General features: G+C 46.8%; 1 protein-coding gene across 2 annotated transcripts in view; it reads right to left on the minus strand.

The window, feature by feature from the left end:
- Positions 1-16089, minus strand: part of TRPC4AP (transient receptor potential cation channel subfamily C member 4 associated protein) — a 109963-nt gene extending 93874 nt beyond the window's left edge. The window contains exon 1 of one of the 2 annotated variants that reach the window (XM_019539697.1): positions 15016-16089. In XM_019539697.1, coding sequence (XP_019395242.1) covers positions 15016-15036 — 21 coding nt within the window. In that variant the 5' untranslated portion in view covers positions 15037-16089. Of the gene's footprint in view, positions 1-13145; positions 13304-15015 lie in introns of those variants that run through there. The other variant, XM_019539696.1, reaches the window with a different exon arrangement.
- Between the last annotated feature and the right edge of the window lie 2270 nt (positions 16090-18359).

Raw genomic sequence — 18359 nt, forward strand, 5'->3', positions numbered from 1 at the left:
TCAGAGTCAGTGATTCTGCCTGACCGATCCTCTGAATAACCATTGTTTGAATGCTGTCATGCTCTCTATCTAAGAAAGAATGTGATAAGCAATAACATGATGGTAACTTATATGATGGGCAAATTAGTTTGTAATGTTCCTTCCAGTATTGATTTTTCAGTTATGGAAAGAGGTGTGTACCACTTGCAAATACAGCTCGAACTATGTCTCATCTGCTTTTTCTTGATCTTCTTTTGACATTTTGTCCACAAAGCTTGATAAAAAGCTTGACTGTCTTCAACAGCTACTCACGATGGATCGCATATCTAGGGACAGTGATCTTGAAAGCCAGGATCCTGTTTTTTATTCCCTAGTCCTGGCAGCTAAGCATTTCCACTTTCCATTTTTTGGAAATCTGCTATTTCACTTGAGCTACCAAGTTCCTGCAAGAAAAGGGGGAAAAGATTTTTATTTTAACCTATTCTAGTCTGGCCTCATCCATCAGAAGGAGAAGGAGAAGTAGCAAGGAGCTTGCTTTACCCCTCCCTGCCGGAAAGAACACTCTGCTGCTCAACTTGCTGCTCAGCTGCCCTGGGACTGCAGAGCTAAAGAGAAGAATAGTCTGGCCTCTGCCATCGGCCAGAGGACTAGGTTCGCCCTGCTGGGTTGAAATAGTTAGCTATTTATCTATTACGTAGTTTTAAAAATATATATTGTTAAGCCTAAGCCACTTTGGGTGCTTAGTGCAAGCAGAAAAGTAAGATACAAATATTTTAAATAAATAAATAAATAATAGTCCAGAGTTGCATTAACAACTTTTAAAATTCTATATTGTTGTAAAACATTATATGCTAGTCTATACTGCGTATTGGTTAACATGTTAATTTGTTTACTTACATAGGACTCCTGAAGTAGACTTTTCTCAGATGATTGGTTGTTCCACCACTTAGTTGTATTAGCTTTCTGTATATGGCTTGTACTCTTTGAGGACAGTTTCTACACGTTATTAAATGTTTCTTCGTTCTTGTTGCAGTGTTGGCATACTCCTGCCCACAATATTTACATCTACCAACTTACTTTCTTCCTTCCTTCAGTGGCCTGAACTTCACTATAATGATGCTACACGCTAGGCTTTTCTCTGATTAGGCATTATTATTTTGACTACTTGAAACCAAAAGCACTAAAAAAGTAACAGATCTTATGCAAACACTTCCAACTTCCCCAACTCAGCAAAATAAATGAGACACTGCTCTGTGTGTTTGCTGAACTGAAAGTGAAACAAAAAATAATCATAGCTTTAGTTTTGGTTTTGCTTTCACTTGCAGTCTGAGATGAAATAAGAATTCTAGCTTTGGTTTTGATTTGACCTGCACAGCCAATTAGGTAACTTCATAACTTGATTTTTGGTTTGGATTATTATGTGAGTGTATTTACCCTCCTGTTTACAAATCAATGAAATATATATGTACTCTCTCACACGCTTCCTAGGGATAATCACCTGAAAAACATTACTTACAACTCTGAAACTGCCAAGCTTCCCTAATATTGTATTGGCATCCATTCTGTGTTACTAATGAGTTTTATGAAATAATATATCTTGAGAAATGGAAAATTTCCCATGAGAAATAAAGCACTAAAAAGTGTTCTGCCCTGCAACTCTGCAGTCAGGAATGTGCACTGCGGTGTGCTGCCTAGAGCCCGTGGTACCCGGCACACCCAACTCCTTCCCCCAGGTAAGAGGCAACATGTGAGAACGTGCTGAGGGAGACGCCACGGCTGTGCCCCAGGGCGCATCCTACCCATGTGCAACCACCTTATGAACTTCCCAAGTATCCCTAGGGATATGCGCACCCCTGGTTGACAACCTTTGGTTATATTAAACATGATCATTCTAATGTAATGTTGAAATTTCACTAGTCTCCTTTTGCTTGTTACAGTAAGGCCCAAATCACAAACTACATGCTTCTCTCTGCTATGAACCTTCTAGACAAGGGGTGGGCAAAATACAACCCGTGGGTCAGATCCAAAACTGCCAGGCCATTCTATCTGACCGCTGGGACCCCTAAAAATTTAAAAAAATATATATCTGCTTCCTGTCTCCACCATGCTACAGCACCACATGGCTCCATGCTGGTATAGGGATGTGTGTGTGTGCACATGTAGGCAGGAGCAGAGCCTGTGTGTGCACGCGCAGGCATGGGTAGAGCATGTGCGTGTGCATGTGTTTTGGAAAATTTTTCTGCAGAAATTTTTCTACCCCATATCTTTGGCCAGCACGCAACTTCTGGGCAGGGCTCCTGCTGCCACTGCTGCTCCTTGTCACCACATGAAGCTCTGCATGGGCCACGAGAGCCCTGAGGGCTTACCACCTCCTGCTGCTGCTGTCACTAGCGGTGGGAGCTACATGACATGGGGTTCCCCACCCTGCTGCATACCAAACACCCTGCCCCAACCCCCCAACATATCCTATGCCCCCGCACACACAGTCATACCCCCTCTTAAACCCTCCACGCCCCCCACACAAGATACAAGAGCAAGACTTTATTTTTGAGTTATCATGCAATCATATCTATATATACTATGCAAACACAAATCATAACAAAAATATTTTTTGTAATAAAACCAAAATGTGTTATAGTAGGTGTTTGACTTTTAGTATACAGTTTGGTTATTTTTTTGGTTCCAAGATGGCAACAGTCCTCTCCTAAAAAGAGTACTTCCAGAGGAAAGGGGAGGGACTGCCATTGGCAAAGGTCAGGGTTAAGAGTGGGATTTCTGGTCCCAAGATGGTGATCATGGGATGGGGCACCTGTCAAGGGGGGTTACCTTTGTGGCCCTCAACAGCTCACCAAAGCTCATTAAACAGCTCTCCAGCTGAAATAACTGTCCACCCCTGTGTGCCAGAGTTTTTTTGTTTGTTTGTTTTTTTTAACGGGCAGTTGCTCTAAGAAGGGAACACTACATTAAGGCTAGCAAGGCCACTGGATAATACGATCCATATAGCAAGGAAATGCAGCAACTGGAAAACAGTAACTAATAAACAGTGTGGGAATTTGACAAAACCAGAGTTCCTGGACCTAGCTGCCCTATGTAGATATCTACAGGACACTCGGCAGCATACCTCAAAATCTGTAACAGACTGTCTCAACCAGCTTTCTATTACATAGTTTCAAGCCATTACACAAGTGACCAGAATTATTAGAAATTGCTTATAAGACACAGCAACAGAGAAACACGCTCTGTTTAATGCATCCAAGATTCCTGTGACTCCATGTCTGTGAGCAAAACTCATGGGTTTCTGGTCTTGCATCCCATATTGAACACAGGCAGTGTAAGTACTTCTCACAATCTACGTTTTACACATGCATTTGGTTTCCCTGAACAAGTTAGAAAGTAGTGATGCTACATATTGGTATGCATAGGCAAGCTGATGTAGACGTTAGGCACATTCAAGTACATGTTGTACTTCCATTACGGAACTTCTATGCCAAAAATAAGTAGATGAATCAGTTCTTAAGACAGGTTAACAGTGAGGAAAGGCAAAATAACAGCACACCCATATTTAGCACTTGCTGACCTGCACCCATGACATGCAATAAGAGAAATTAAGCAAGAGGCAAGTTTTTTTGTGTGGATGGATCTATAATAATCGGAGGGAGGATGCAGGTGGACTTGGGGACAAGCTCCAACCTAGGCTAAACTGCTGCCTAGCAAGGGAGATGAGACAGTTGCCACAGTACTCCATGGTATGTCAGAGGGATGTAACCTACCATGAGTCATGATACGATCTGGTGCAGATATTCATTATGACAGTCTGAAATCCATCCAGGGGTATTTTAGAGTGGGATCTGCCATTTTTACAGCACTCTGTGTGCCTTGACCATTTGTTCAGTTATGGCTGTAGAAAGCTTTCTTCATGTCTACCACACAATAAGCACAACTTCTGTACCTGGCCTATGTGTGCAAGAAGGATCACATCTCATTTCTGCAGCAGGTGGCAGGAATACCAGAGTTGCACATTAAGTAGCATCAGGAAACCACAATATTTTAGGTTCATTCAGAATCTCAGCGAAAATGATCATGCAAAGAAGAGTATGTGAAGAGACCCTTACTGAGGAAAAAAAAAGCAATCTGGGGTCTAAGGCTGTATTTTAGAACAAAAACTAAAAGGAATTCTAAAAAAGAAAACATTTTCATTTCTAGGTCCCAACATGTACCATCTCAGAACCCCTCTACTACATGGTGGTTGCTTCCCATAGAAATTTTGAGATGCTCCAGGAGTTGCATTAAATACTGTTTTTATCAAATAAAAGCTGATACTGATATTTATGCATAACACTCCACTAGAAAGAAAACTGCTGTTAATTCCATGCAACTGTCACATGGGAACAAAGTAAGAGAGAAAAGAACAGAAGGTTTATTGGGTTCTTCTCTTAGAGTGACAATTGAAAAGACAAGACAACCTACTAGACTGCATTTGTAGACACTGGAATCTGAGACTACTAAAAAAGAGAGTGATCGTCACTACCTTGCCACATTAGGGTCTATTACCCAATTCCTCTTTTTAAAAAAAAAAAAAAAAACCGCCAGCCCCTTGCTTACCACTTGCCTGGCATATTTTGTATTGTATGGAATATTTTAAAACTGGTACCAGATTCAACTGCTCAATATAAGTGGGGTTGGGGGCATAAAGCCCAGTGCACAGCGGCAGCTGCCTCCGCCATGCACAGACTGGGAGGGTACATGGCCCCTGGGCCTCCACCGGGGAATGTTCAGTAGTGGGAACCCCCCCTTCGCCCCCATGCCCCTGGATGAGCCTCCCGGGTTCCAATCATCCCACCACCCAGCCTGGCTGGTGCCCCACTCACCCCAATCCCTACTTCTGCCCCACTCCCACCCTCACTGCAGAGGCTTCAATCTGCTTCTTTCCCCCCGTCCCTTCTCCTTCACAAAATAGGTTGGTACTTGCCTGCTGTGCAGGGCAACCAGTGATCTGCATGCCAGGCTGTGCGCACGCTCCCCCCCGACTGCAGCCACTGGAAGCCTGCAGCCCTACCCGCTGTCCCATGTTTGTGGGTGGGGGCTGAGGCCCCTTAGCCCCAACCTTCCACTGTCTATGAGTGCAGGGGGCTGCTCTGGAGCCACTGGGAACTTGGGATGGGGGCAGCTTGCTCTGGAGGCAGGGCAGAGCTACTATCTGTAGCCTGCATGCTCCAGGCAAATGCAGAATTGGTTACAAGTGCAGGAGTGGAAAAAAAGAAAAAAGCTTATTGTGTGCAGCACAAGTTTACCACTTAGAAGTGTTTCCTATAGACTACAGTAGTATCTAGTGCTTTCCTATTTTCTCCTTTTATGTTAATAAAAAAAATACATACCGAGCTAGCTAGCATTAACAATAAGTGATGAACCCAGGCTATCTAAAAAGAAACGAAAAACCTACAACTTCCATTTGGAATGGGAAAGTGAATTTCTATTCACAACACTGAAAGATAAGTGCAGATGTCTTCTATGTCACACAAGTATATCAGTAAGTAAAAAGGAGAATTTAGGAAAACACCATACAACAATGCATGGCAAATTCAGGGACAGTTTCCCCTTGAATAGCGTGAAAGTAAGTGAATTGAAGCCCGTTTTGAAAGCTCAACAGTAATTTTTTACTAAACCAGCAGCAAAAGGGAATGTCTCTACTGAAGCATCGTTTCATGTTTGCCACCTGCTGGCAAAACACAAGAAATCGTTCATGGACAGAGAAGTATTTAAAGACGTAATGACTGTAGCAGGGGACTCCTTATTTAGACTTTAAAAACAAAGAGGAAATAATGACAGCAAAAGGAATTCAAAAGTACGTGCTTGAAAAAAAAACAATCCAATCAAGAAACTCGTTTTGATCACAACAGATGGTACACCTGCCATGCTTGGCACAAATGCAGGCTTTGTTGCATTTTTCATACATGATTCTGCTTTTCCTTCGTTTGTGAATTACCATTGTATAATCCACCAACAAGCACTAGTAAGTAAAGTTATGGACACCTCACATGTAATGAAAAGCATTGTCAGAATTGTAAACTTGATTTGAGTAAGAGCCCTTCAGTTCTGCTTGCTTAAATCCTTACTTGACAAAGTGGATGCTGCTCATGGCAAGCTGCTTCTCAATGCCGATGTTAAGCAGGGGGAAAGTTCTGCAAAGATTTTTTGGATCTAATGCCCGAAATCATTATTTTTCTACAATCAAGGAACAAAGTGTGCAATGAGCTGTCAGACAATACATGGCTGCTAGACTTTGGGTTCCTTACTGACATAGCATCCAAATTGAATGAGCTGAACTGAGAACTGCAGGGAAAGGACAGAGACTTATCACATATGAGCAGTGCAGGGAATGCATTCAAATTGAAACTGGGTCTGTGGTCCTCCCAGTTATAGCATAAAATGTCGCAGCACTTCCTGAGTCTGGTGAAAATACTGGAAAAAAACTGAAGACAAAGAAAAATAGTTCTACCCAGAAACTTTCTGTGCAAACCTGACCAAATTAGCAGAGGAGTTCAACAGGCAATTTCAAGAATTAGACATGAATCATCACGTGCATCTCAAATCCATTCCTTCCAGTAGACTTTGGTGGTGAGGCTATGACATTCTATCAGGTGTTTGATTTACAAAGTAGTGGAATTAATATGGAGATAATTACAATGCAAAGTGACACTGAGCTGAAAGCCAGATCAAGGGACAGTGATTTCTGGGGACTCATAAACCAAGAAAGGTACCCCCTTCTATTGTCCTGTGCTTTAAAGTGAAAGCTTACTTTGGTCCCACCTATCTGTGTGAGATGGTGTTCTCACAAATGAAGATGATCAAGTCCACTATCGCACCCACCTCACAGATGCCAATCTGCAGGACTGCATCCGATTAGCTGTTTCAAACTACAACCCGAACTTCAAGACACTGGCAGATATATGTAGGTATACATTAAGACTCGGTAAGTAGGGAAAATGTATACCTACGTATATTAAGCAGCTTTATATAACATGAATATAAATATAGACTGTTATTTCTACATTTTCTTTGAGGTAGATCCTGGGTTTCACCTTATTTCAAAAAGTGAACTTGTGCTTAAAATGTTGGGGACCACTGCCCTACACTAATTAAGATGAGTAGAGTTTCAGGATACAACTTTCAGATACTCAGGTACAGGAATACACTGTACTTGTGTAGAGGTGCACCAATACATAGGTCCATATTGTATCAGCACCGAAAGAAAATTGACATTACCAGCAATCGGCTTTTTTTGGCTGATGTGACTGATAATAGATAAATGCTATTTACATGTGCACAGCTGCAGCAGGCATTTGGCCAGGAGCCCAGCCTGGAAGCGTGGAGAGAAGCATCTGACTGGTAAGTTTGTGGCGGTGGGGGGGTATGGGGAGGAACAGGTAGACTGAGGCCCCCACAGTGAGGGAGGAAGTGGGACTGGGACTGGCGCTACCCAACCAAGGTGGGGTGGGGCACAGAATGGAGCTGCAGATGACTTATCCACGGAGGGGGAAGGTGGCTCCCACTACTGCACACACTTCAGGGGAGGCATGTGCCCCCCAGATTCATGTGCAGGATGAACATGGGCTGGGCTAGGGAGGCAGTGACGCTAGGAGGGGGGCTACAGGGTGGCTACAGTGAATTTTGGGGTGGCTGTAGCCACTGCCACCCCATAGCTGAAAGTCTAATCAAAAGACAGTTTAATAGTTTCACAGTTTCTAGGGTCGGAAGGGACCTGAGTAAATCATCTAGTCCGACCACCTGCCATGGCAGGAAAGAGTACTGGGGTCAAACAACCCCAGCAAGGTGTACATCTAGCCTCCTCTTAAAGACCCCCAGGGTAGGTGCCAGCGCCACTTCTCTTGGAAGTTGGTTCCAAATCCTAGCTGCCCTGACCGTGAAGTAGCGCCTCCTGATATCTAGCCTAAACCTACCCTCTGCCAGTTTGTGACCGTTACTCCTGGTCACTCCTGGCGGTGCTCAGGGGAACAGGGACTTCCCCAGTGCCTGCTGGTCCCCTCTGACTAGTTTGTAACAGGCCACTAGACCCCCTCTCAGCCTTCTCTTCTAGAGGCTGAACAGGTTCAGGTCCCTTAGCCTCTCCTCATAAGGCCTGCCCTGCTGCCCCTTGATTATATGAGTGGCCCTCCTCTGGACCCTCTCCATGTTGTCCACATCCCTCTTGAAGTGCGGCGCCCGGAATTGGACGCAGTACTCCAGCTGCGGCCTGACCAGTGCCACACAGAGGGAGAGTATCACCTCCTTGGACCTGCTCGAGATGCATCTGTGGATGCATGACAAGTTACGGTTGGCCTTCCTGACTGCATCCTCACACTGCCGGCCCATGCTCATCTTTGAGTCAATGATGACTCCAAGATCCTTTTCTGCCCCTGTATTGACAAGAAGAGAGTTCCCCAACCTGTAGGTATGGTGCCGGTTGTTCCTCCCCAGGTGCATCACCTTGCACTCGTCGGTGTTGAATCCCATCCTATTCTCATCCGCCCACCCTTGTAACCTGTCTAGGTCCGACTGTAGCCTATTCCTCCCTTCTAGCGTACCCACATCTTAGTGTCATCAGCAAATTTGAACAGGGTGCTTTTTACCTCCTTGTCCAAGTCACTGAACAGTGCGGGCCCGAGGATGGAGCCCTGCGGAACTCCACTGCCCACATCCCTCCAGGTCGAAAATGACCCATCCACCACCACTCTCTGGGAGGTCTGTAGTAGACCCCCACTGTTAAGTCTCCTTCCCCTTGACTGCCTTGTATTCTAATCCAAAGCACTTCAGAGTGCCCGTCCTCTGATTCTTTGTTAATTGACAAGGTTGGGTATTCCTCCTTAATACAGAGGGGCTCCTTAATAGGTGGAGCCCCAACATCCTCATGATAACAAGCGACATTAGGAAGACACCACTGAACTGGGAGTAACAGCAATCCCCAAGATTAAAATTTCCATCAAAGACGTGGCAAGTGAGAAGCTTCGGTGGGCTAGGTAACTGGTGCTGGGGGCAAACTGTCAGCCCGTAGGATGGCAGTTGGCTTGGGGTGACTAGAAAAGCCTAAGCCGGGAGCTCCGGACAGACATGGCAAATTACAATATTACAACTGCTACTGCAACTGCTCTATGAAAGGGACTGCCTTACAGATCTCAGGAAGCCAAGACACTGGTTTTAGCCTGCTAACTATAGGCTTTCAGAGACTGCATCCTTTGCTTGTTGGACACCTCCTGGCAGAGGTGTGAAGTTGAGGATCCTGGGGAGTGGAGAGTTGTGGAAATCTCTGTTCTGAAGCAGGCTTGACAGTTAACCCTGTCTCTGTCCATATATATAGAACACTGTAATAATGTGAAATTAAATGAGGCAAGTGATGTCTAGAGACTGTTTAACAAGCATAAAATAAATTGTCCAAACAAAACAAAAGCACATGCACACACACGCACCAAGAAATGCAGCTATATCAAGTTGTTTTACACGACTCATAAACAAAGATTTCAGAGTGATATCAGAAAAGCAGAATAGTGATATTTAAATATATCTATAACATATCCAAATCAGCTTCGAATCATTCATAGATGAAATCTAAACCTTGCAATTTAGAGGAAACTGCTCATTTACTCCAGCAAAATTCACCATGAAAGAAAATGTGACAGATTAGAAAGTAAAGGTGCCTCCTGTATTCTTGCATGAATACTATATGCATCTCTTGAGTCCAAGCAGGAGAACATATAACAACATACAGTAGTATTTAATACTGTTCCTTTAAAACTGTTTTTAATACCCTCAGTGACTTCCAACACAGTACCATTTAATCTGAAACCTGTCAGGCAATTAAATTTCTCCCTCAGTCTAAACCATTTAACAAAAGTGTTCTTATAGCATTTAACAAGCATTGGGAGCTTGAATCTTCAGACTGGATGGAGCCTCTCAATGCAGCCAGGTTGAGCTGAAAGTTTTACAGAAAGCAAACATAATGAAATAAGAGATATAGTGGGCAACAAAAATTCTGAACAAGTATCCTGAGTAACTGGAGCTCCAGGTACTTGCTCAACCAGTTGCTGCAAACATTTTTTTAAAGCACTGACCAAAAATTCAGTAACACTGCCGCTTGGGCTTCTCAGGTACACATAAAGCTAAGATCACAGAAGAAGGTAAGCAGGTATCTAGTATGTTAGAACATTCTGTTGTAGTCCCCCTTGTCAAACAAGTATTTGATCATTTTACTTAAATCAGTATAAAATGAGATGTGAGTTATGGCAGATAATGCACAGGACATGAATCATAACCATAATGTATTACAGTGAAAAAACAATCTTGTGGAAATTGTTCACTTTAAAGTGACAATATCAAAGTTAAATTATCAGAAAACCTCAAGGAAAACACATGCACAAGGCCAACAACTTTTCACTAGTGATTTGTTATTGATTTGTTATTTTCCTTAGAATGGACAGTACTGCAGGTAAGCCACAAGGAATATTATCAATAGGCTCTATCCAGCCCAACCTCTATATTATAAAATAGGTATTGAGGCCTAAAATTATGTAAACAAATCTTGTATCCATCATTGCTCATAAACACTATTCAGTGATCAAAATGCTCCAATTCCTTTACTGACAGGAAATGTGGTATACCAAGGAGACAGCTTCAGTTTGTTAGTCTACCTCGGTTCTTTTAATAGTTTTACCCAGTGAAGTCACATCAGGACAGCAGATTCAAAGAACATGCCCTTCCTTCTAAACACAGCTTACAAAGTCTATATAATTTGGGGTCTATTGAAGTTGAGATAGCTGCTAGCCAATTTCATGAGCAGACCATGGGCCTGGCAGCCATTTTTGTGGGTGGAGTGTGACAGGCCCTGTCACACCTCTGATTGGCTGAGGGGCCTGGTTAGCTGCAAGGGCTGCCCATCATACAATCCCACCCCTTGCAGGTGATTGGGGGCGGGGGAGGCATATGGCAGACAGCCCTCAGCAAATCAAGCAATGGGTGGGAGCGGCAGCCATCTTGCCATGCCAGCAGCTCCCCCTTGCCCTCCCCCAGCATGCTATGTAGTTGAGTCACAGTGGCCATAAGGACTGCTGGCTCTCCAAAGGGGGCCTGCATTTTATTTTTGGTGAGTTTTGTTTTTTTTCCCTGGGGAGTCTGCACCTCTCCGGGGGGGGCCTGCCTAAAATCGCAGTTTCCATGAAGATAGTGAAATCACAATTTCAGTAGGTTCCTATGTATAGTTTTTTGTGCTTTTTCCTCCAGCTTAATGCTACTTTCTTTGCATTAAAATCAGCCAGAAGCCCAGCACTAATAAAAAGCTCACAGAAAGCCAACACACACAGGGCAAGCAAAGTCCAAGTCAAGAAACTGATTTCAGTCTCAATGTTCCATGGGATCATCAACAGTGGAAAATAGCAATTTCATAAAAGTTCTGATCAGTGTTACTTAAATGAAAAATGCAGTTAGCCTTTCTCTTTCATTTCAGAATTACACTACTACTCACCACTAAGGCCACCAGGTTACATGCTTGAATAAATCAACACATGCACTTAACTCTTGACATTTTGGATTAATTTGAAGTGCCAATCAGAGCTTCTTTTCTATTCAGAAAAGGAAGCACCCTCTATCCTCACCTCCAAGCGAAACACCACCACAGGGCAGCATTTCTGTGATTTCTATATTGGCCCTTCTCCATCAGTCTCCTTACATCCTGAATTTCAAGGAAAGAGAGAAAACAAAATAGCAAGGTATAAATTCATTCTCTTGCTTATGGGGGATTCTGAGGACAGTTCTTTGCTCCTAATACTGTTCTGCTGTCTTGCAGTACAAACTGGGCTGGGAAAAGACAATTTGTACACAGGCACAGTAGGTCTGGACACACCAAGAAACTACAAGTCCCCCTCAATGGCTGGATGGAGGCCACTACTAAACATATAACATGGGTGTTAAACACATGGTGCATGAGCTGGACTCAGTCCAAGAAGCCTCTCTATCTGACTTACTGGGCTGCCAGCAAGCACCAGGAGTTGGGGGGGGGGGGGGTGACCTACATACTCCAGGGTCCTTTTGGCCCCAAAGTACATGGCCATTGGTGGCAAGCTTGTCTCACCTCCACTGGACCCTGTGTGGCCACCACCATGGTAGCCACTGTGGTAGCCCTCAGACCATGGGCTGGATCCAGCTTGCAAGGAGTCCTGTGGTCCAGATGTGGCCTGGGATCCAGGTAAGGCCGATACTTGTGGTATAAAACAGATTTCATCGGACAAGTCATGAGAAACTGAACAGGAACAGGGGTCAAAGGTTAACAAGTAGGGTGCTGAGAGAACAGCAAGCAGAGAACTTCAAATCTAGTTCCCACTGCTCCTTGACTGTATCTAAATCAGCCAGTGGATGCCCCTGCACCACACGAGAGCAAGCAAACAAAACAGCCCCACACACCCACGTCTGAGTGGGAGGGGTGGATTTATGCCCCAGAAAGCCCAAGAGGTCACTAATAGAACTGGTAGTTTGGGAGATTTGGAGGCTCTTTTCCGCACTCACACAGGACACAAGCCCTGGGCTGCTGCTCAGCACTTTCCCTGGCTTGCATGTAAAGTCACAAGGAGATTTAACAGCATCCTGCATGGAAGTCCACACCTCAGCCAAGGGGGAACATGCAACCTTCTGCACAGGGCTGGGGGCATCGCAGAAAATCTTCCCTGCTTGGGCCAAAAGTTCCGGCTTGGCATGTCCCCCGAGGCAGGAGGGCTGCGAGTCAGAGGCAGCAGCAGAACGGGGCCGGAAGAGCAAGAGGTTGGAGTGCAGAAGAAGTGGGCAAAAGAGCCGGGCTGCTCTGAACCATGGCTCCGGGACCAGCCCCTGACCAGCTGCAGGAGGAAGAGGAAGCTCACAAGCCTCAGCAGCAATGACCCTCGTCCTCCGCGGCTTCCAGACGCCCTCCCTGACATGACACGCCTTCAGCTAGCGGCGCTTCCCACCCCCCTACACCCGAGGCAGCCCAAAGCGGCCGCACACGGCCTCGCTCAGCGCTCGCAGCTCTGCTCGCGAGAGCGCCCCCCGCTCCGAGGCCCAAATCATGTAGGCCCCAACCCCCGCCACCATCACACCGCCCGCGGGGCGCCGCAGCCTCCACAGCCCCGCCCCCGCCAGGCCCGCCGTACCTGCGCCCCCCGAGTCAGGCCGTGGCCGCTAAGCTGCCCATGCCGAAGCTGAGCCAGGATGTTGGTGGCCCCCCGCCGGCCGCCTCCGCCAAACCTCGAGGCCGCCGCCGCCATAGCTGCTCCTGCCTCTCGGAGCCAAACAGGAAGCACCACTCCTTGCCCGGCCGCTCGGTACGGGTCGACGCAGGGGCTGTCCCACAGCGCCCCCGCCGGCTGCGCCGCAGTGTCGACCTGAGAGCAGGCCGCTCGGAGGCCCCTGGGAAATGCCCAACCCAGGAGAGCGTCGCTGGCCCTCTATGTTGGCCGCAGCCTTGGGGGGGTGAGCGCGGGGTGGGGCCACTGCCGCAGTCACAGGTCCAGCAACCTTCTACGCACCCCCACGTCACAGTACTGGAGCGCGGTGTCCGCGCTTTACTTGCACGGCAGCATTCGGGGGCCAAACGCTGTTCTGCATTCCCGGTTAGGGGCCCCGCACAGAGTAAGGCTGGCAGAGCCCGCAGCCGGGAGCCCCCGGCAGCTGGCTATACGTTCAGATAATGGCGTAATAAGGAAGCACAGCTATTACACGTTTGTTTTGAAATAACTTTGTGGCTCATTTCTTGTTTTCTTAAGCCACGAATAAATTGTACGTGTAGTTGAGTCAGAACCCAAGACCCGAGTACAAGTTAATTCTGTATTAAGCATAATGCTGTTTGCAGATATTACCCGCCCCCCCCCCGCAAAAAAAGAAGCTTTACTGGAAGCAGCAGCACTTCAATCCAGCTCCCCAGCATCTATATAGACTGGGTATTTCAATGGGGCTTTTTGGTGCTTTTATCTAATAGCTAATCCAATCAGCTATTAATAAAAGTGCCCCAAAAGACCTACTAAAACATGTGATCTTAAGGATGCAGCAGATGTGTAGATGGGGTCTAATACACTACAACAGAGCTAGGCATTCGTTACAACACAGCAATCCAGCATGCACACCCTATTCTGCTCTCAGGGTCCCAGGTCTATTCTACATGCATGTATTTATTTATCAGATTAATATGCTGCCCTCCTAAACAAAGGCGCGGGGCGGTTTACAGTAAAAGAACTAGGGGTACACCAATAGAGATATTTGAGGCCTATACAGATAACCGATTTTTTAGGAGGCATATCCGCCGATACCGATCCAATTTCTGATAGGGCTGGTAAGTCTGGTTTGGTGGAAGGAGAGGGGTGGGAAGGGGTGTGAGAGGGCAAATCAAGGCCCCTGCGGTGAAAGGAGGGAATGGGGCTGGGGCTGGGGCAGGCATTGACCAGCCAGGGCGGGGAGGGGCGGGGGACAGAGCAGCAAGCGGATCTCCCAGGGGGTAGGGGTGGCATGTGCCCCCTAGATCTGCGTGGGGTGGGCTGCAGCTGTGGGCTGGGGCCAGGGCCAGGGCAGGCACAGGACAGAGGGGAGGCGCCGCTCACTGGGGAGGCACGGCTCCTGCCAGCGCGCGCAGCTCATCCGGTGCTTGTCTGGCAGCTCCTGCTGCTGCTTGTCCGGGGGGGTGGCGTGTGTCCCCCAGATTTGCCCAGTTGGGAGGAGCCCAGCCTTAGCCCAGCCCGCCTTGTGCAGATCCAGGGGCATACGCGCCTCCCCCCACCACGCCCTACCTGACAAGAGGCGGGAGCAGCAGCAGGAGTCGCCAGATGAGCACCAGATGAGCTTTGTGCAGCAGCGGGAGCCGCACCCCCACCAACAAGCTGCACCTCTGTCCCACATCCATCCAAGGCCCCAGCTGGGCAGCCCCTGCCCCAACCCCACACCCTCCCTCACTGCAGGGGCCTTGATCTGCCCCCCTATGGCCATTCCCTCCCCACTCCTGTTCCATCTCCCTTTGCACCACACCAGACTTACCAGCTGCATGCAGCACTCCATGCTGCCAGCTCTGCTCCTCACTACCTATGTGCTGCGCTGTGCCTGCGTGCACACTTGGGCATTTATCAGACAAATTATTGGCTGTGTCAGGCCAATTTCTGATACAGAAAATTTTCTTTATATTGGTGCCAATCCAATATTGGAGCGATTTATCGGTGCACCTCTAAAAAGAACAAAATAATGTATGAAGTATGGGAATAAACAAGAGAACAAAGTAACTATGCATCTCGGACAGAGTCAGGATGGACAGCAAGCAACCAAGCAACAGAAACAGGGGTAACAGGAAAACTAGCACTTGGAGAATGGTCTTGAAAAGAAACCTAAGACCGCATTTTTAGGTCAACTGTTGACTGAAGAGGGATTAAGAGAGCAAGCAAAGAAACTTCTGTTTCCTGTGACAGTTCAGAAACAGCTGATTGGCACACATTCATACAACCAGGAGATTGACTGCGTCACCGTTCATTATTCTTTTGTTTTAAAAGTTTTTGGAGGTACAATAAAACTGTATCATGTAGTTGCCAATCACATGTTATCAATAGGCACATATACTTATGAAAACTGCTCATCTCAAAATATGAGTTTGCTCATCTCAAACTATGAGTGAACCTTGGATTCACTCAGAGCAGGATGGGCTCACAAATGATCTGATGAGAGAAACAAGAGCTACATTTGCAACTTTAAAAATCAATAGTGATTAACTTAGAATCATAGAAAAGTAGGGTAGGAAGAAACTTTTCAAGGTCATCTAGTCCAACCATAGGCACCAACTTTTATTTTTGCCAGGGGGCATAAGATGATGGACATGTGGAAAGCTTTACGCATTTCAGGTGATAGTCCTCTTGCCAAGGAGGGCCAGGGCCCTCAGACCCTCATGTACTTGGCACCACTGAGTCCAACACCCTGCTTAAGGCAGGGCCATCCCTAACTAAACCTTCCTAAACAAGCAGCCAGTTTTGTTCTGGGTAGTAGCGTTCTCCTTTCATTGACCCGTTCTTGGGGGTGTTACAGCACGTTGTACAGAACCTATCAGTAACCTGAACAAAACAGGCAGTCCTCGACTTACGACTCCTGAAATTAACAACGAACGGCACTTAAGTTGTTTATAAATTGACACCCTGTTTCAATCTTCTGACCTGGGCTTCGACTTTACGATCCTGGACACAGTTGTGTCCAGCTGGTAAGTCTGGTGTGGTGGAAGGGCGGGAGAGGAGGGCAGATCAAGGCCCCCTGTGGTGAGGCTGGGGCAAGTTGCTCACTTGGCAACTTCCGCCGCTCATCCGGGAGGGCATGGTGGGAGGCGTGTGCCCCCGGATCTGCATGGGGCAGGCAGGGTCGGGGCTGCGCTGAGAGCAGGGGCTTGCTTAGCTGGGGTGGGACAGGGCTTACCTCCAGACTAGCGGTACACAGTGGGAGGAGCCATTCCTCCCCACTCCCTGGACAAGCACCGTCCTGCGTCTGCCCTGCCACAGTTGGGCAAGCAGCAGCAGGGTATTGGGGGGCCGGGGCTGTGCTAGGCTGTGCTCCAGGCGGGTGCCGGGGCCTATGGGGGAACTATGGCCCCACCCCACTCTGCACCCGCCTCAATCCAGGAGTGCACGCCTCCCCCTGCCCCCATGCCTTGCTGCTGCTCGCTCAGCTGGGGCAGGGCAGGTATGGGACGGAGCCACAGATTGTCTAGGGGGGTGGGGGGCGGCTCCTGCCACTACGCGCCGCTTGTCTGGATGTAGCACAGCATCCTCATCCCACGCCTGCCCTTCCCCACCCTGCTCTCAGCGCAGTCCGATGCAGCCCCAGCCCTGCATGCCCCACCCGGTGCAGATCCGGGGGCACACGCCCCCCCACCATGCCCTCCCAGATGAGCAGCAGGATCCGCCAGATAAGCAACTTGCCCTACCTCCCCTTTCACCAAACCAGACTTACCAGCTGGACACAGCTGTATCCAGTGTCCTAAAGGAACCAATCTCCCATTTACAACGTTGTTCCTATGGGAAAACTGATTCCGAGTTACGATGTTTCGACTTAACACATGGTTTTCAGGAACCAATTGCATCGTAAGTCTGAGGACTGCCTGTATTACAATTTCTCAAACAAGTTAGTATAATGGGTGCCATCTTGCCTGAACTACTATGATTTCAGTTTCTCTACTTCTCCACTAGTCCTTTTAGCCTAATCATTAGGCATCGGTCCCCAGCGTGTAATAAGATTTATTACTGTGATTACATGTATGTTCTATTTATAGCAGTGCTGAAAAAATATGACTAGTGTCACTTCACTGTGTTGGGACCCTGGTCTTTCTGATAATATTGTACCAAAAAAACCCCCATTACAATATAAGATGTTCTGATGCCTGGAGCAGTACATAACTGTTTGTAAAACCATCAGATTCAGTGTGGCCTTCAGATTGCAGAACTGTCCATCTCTTTTTCTGTGGCACTTGAGTATAATCATGGTGCACAATTCACAGATAACTTTAATTGTTGCACTTAGAAAGTGGGTTTTTAAACCTTGTATTCTAAAAATTGACACAACACTCCATTGATGAATAGTAGAAAGGCTTGCTTTAAAACTACCAACAAGCTACAAAACTAAATGACAGAAAAGACTCTTTCCCAATAGAAAATGAGCTATTAGTCCTTGTATTATCTTAGCTGCAAAGAGATCTTTACCCAATGCAGGTAGAAAGCAGTTCTTCATAGATTTTATAGATTTCATAGACGCTAGGGTGGAAGGGACGTCACAAAATCATTGGGTCCAGCCCCCTGCCCAAAGGGCAGGAAGTCAGCAGGGGTGAAATGATTCCAGCAAGATAGGCATCCCAGTGTTTTTTGAAAATATTCAGAGTAGGTGCTTGCACCACCTCTGGACAGAGTCTTTTCAAGCCCCTTGGGACTGGGACAGTAAAGAAGTTTTTCCTTATGTTTCTTGTACAGTCTCACAGCGTGGATCCTTTGCTTATCGGCTGGGTGGCAGGATGGCTTCTTGGTCTTCCCTGGACTGCACACACCTTGCTGGAAAATCTGTTTAGTTCTTATATTGTTTAATTGTATAGCTTCAAAGCATTTTTCCTTGATGGCTGATTTAAGTCCAAACAAAACACAGAGGAAAAGGGTGACCATCATATTACAACTATTAAATTGCCTGGCTCCTGTTTTTGGATTTATCTAGGTGTGAAGACTTGTGTTTCTCTACAGCCCCTGCAATTATACAGGTCTTGAGTGGTGAAACAGGATGCTTAGAGGCATTGGTTACCAGACCTGTCTTTAGGTATTTGTTTTTCAATGGGGAAAATTTGCAATAGCTTGTACCAGTACCAGTCTATTTAG

This window comes from Crocodylus porosus, unplaced genomic scaffold (genome assembly GCF_001723895.1).
Source record: "Crocodylus porosus isolate Cpor-Errol unplaced genomic scaffold, CroPor_comp1, whole genome shotgun sequence".
Taxonomy (NCBI): domain Eukaryota; kingdom Metazoa; phylum Chordata; order Crocodylia; family Crocodylidae; genus Crocodylus; species Crocodylus porosus.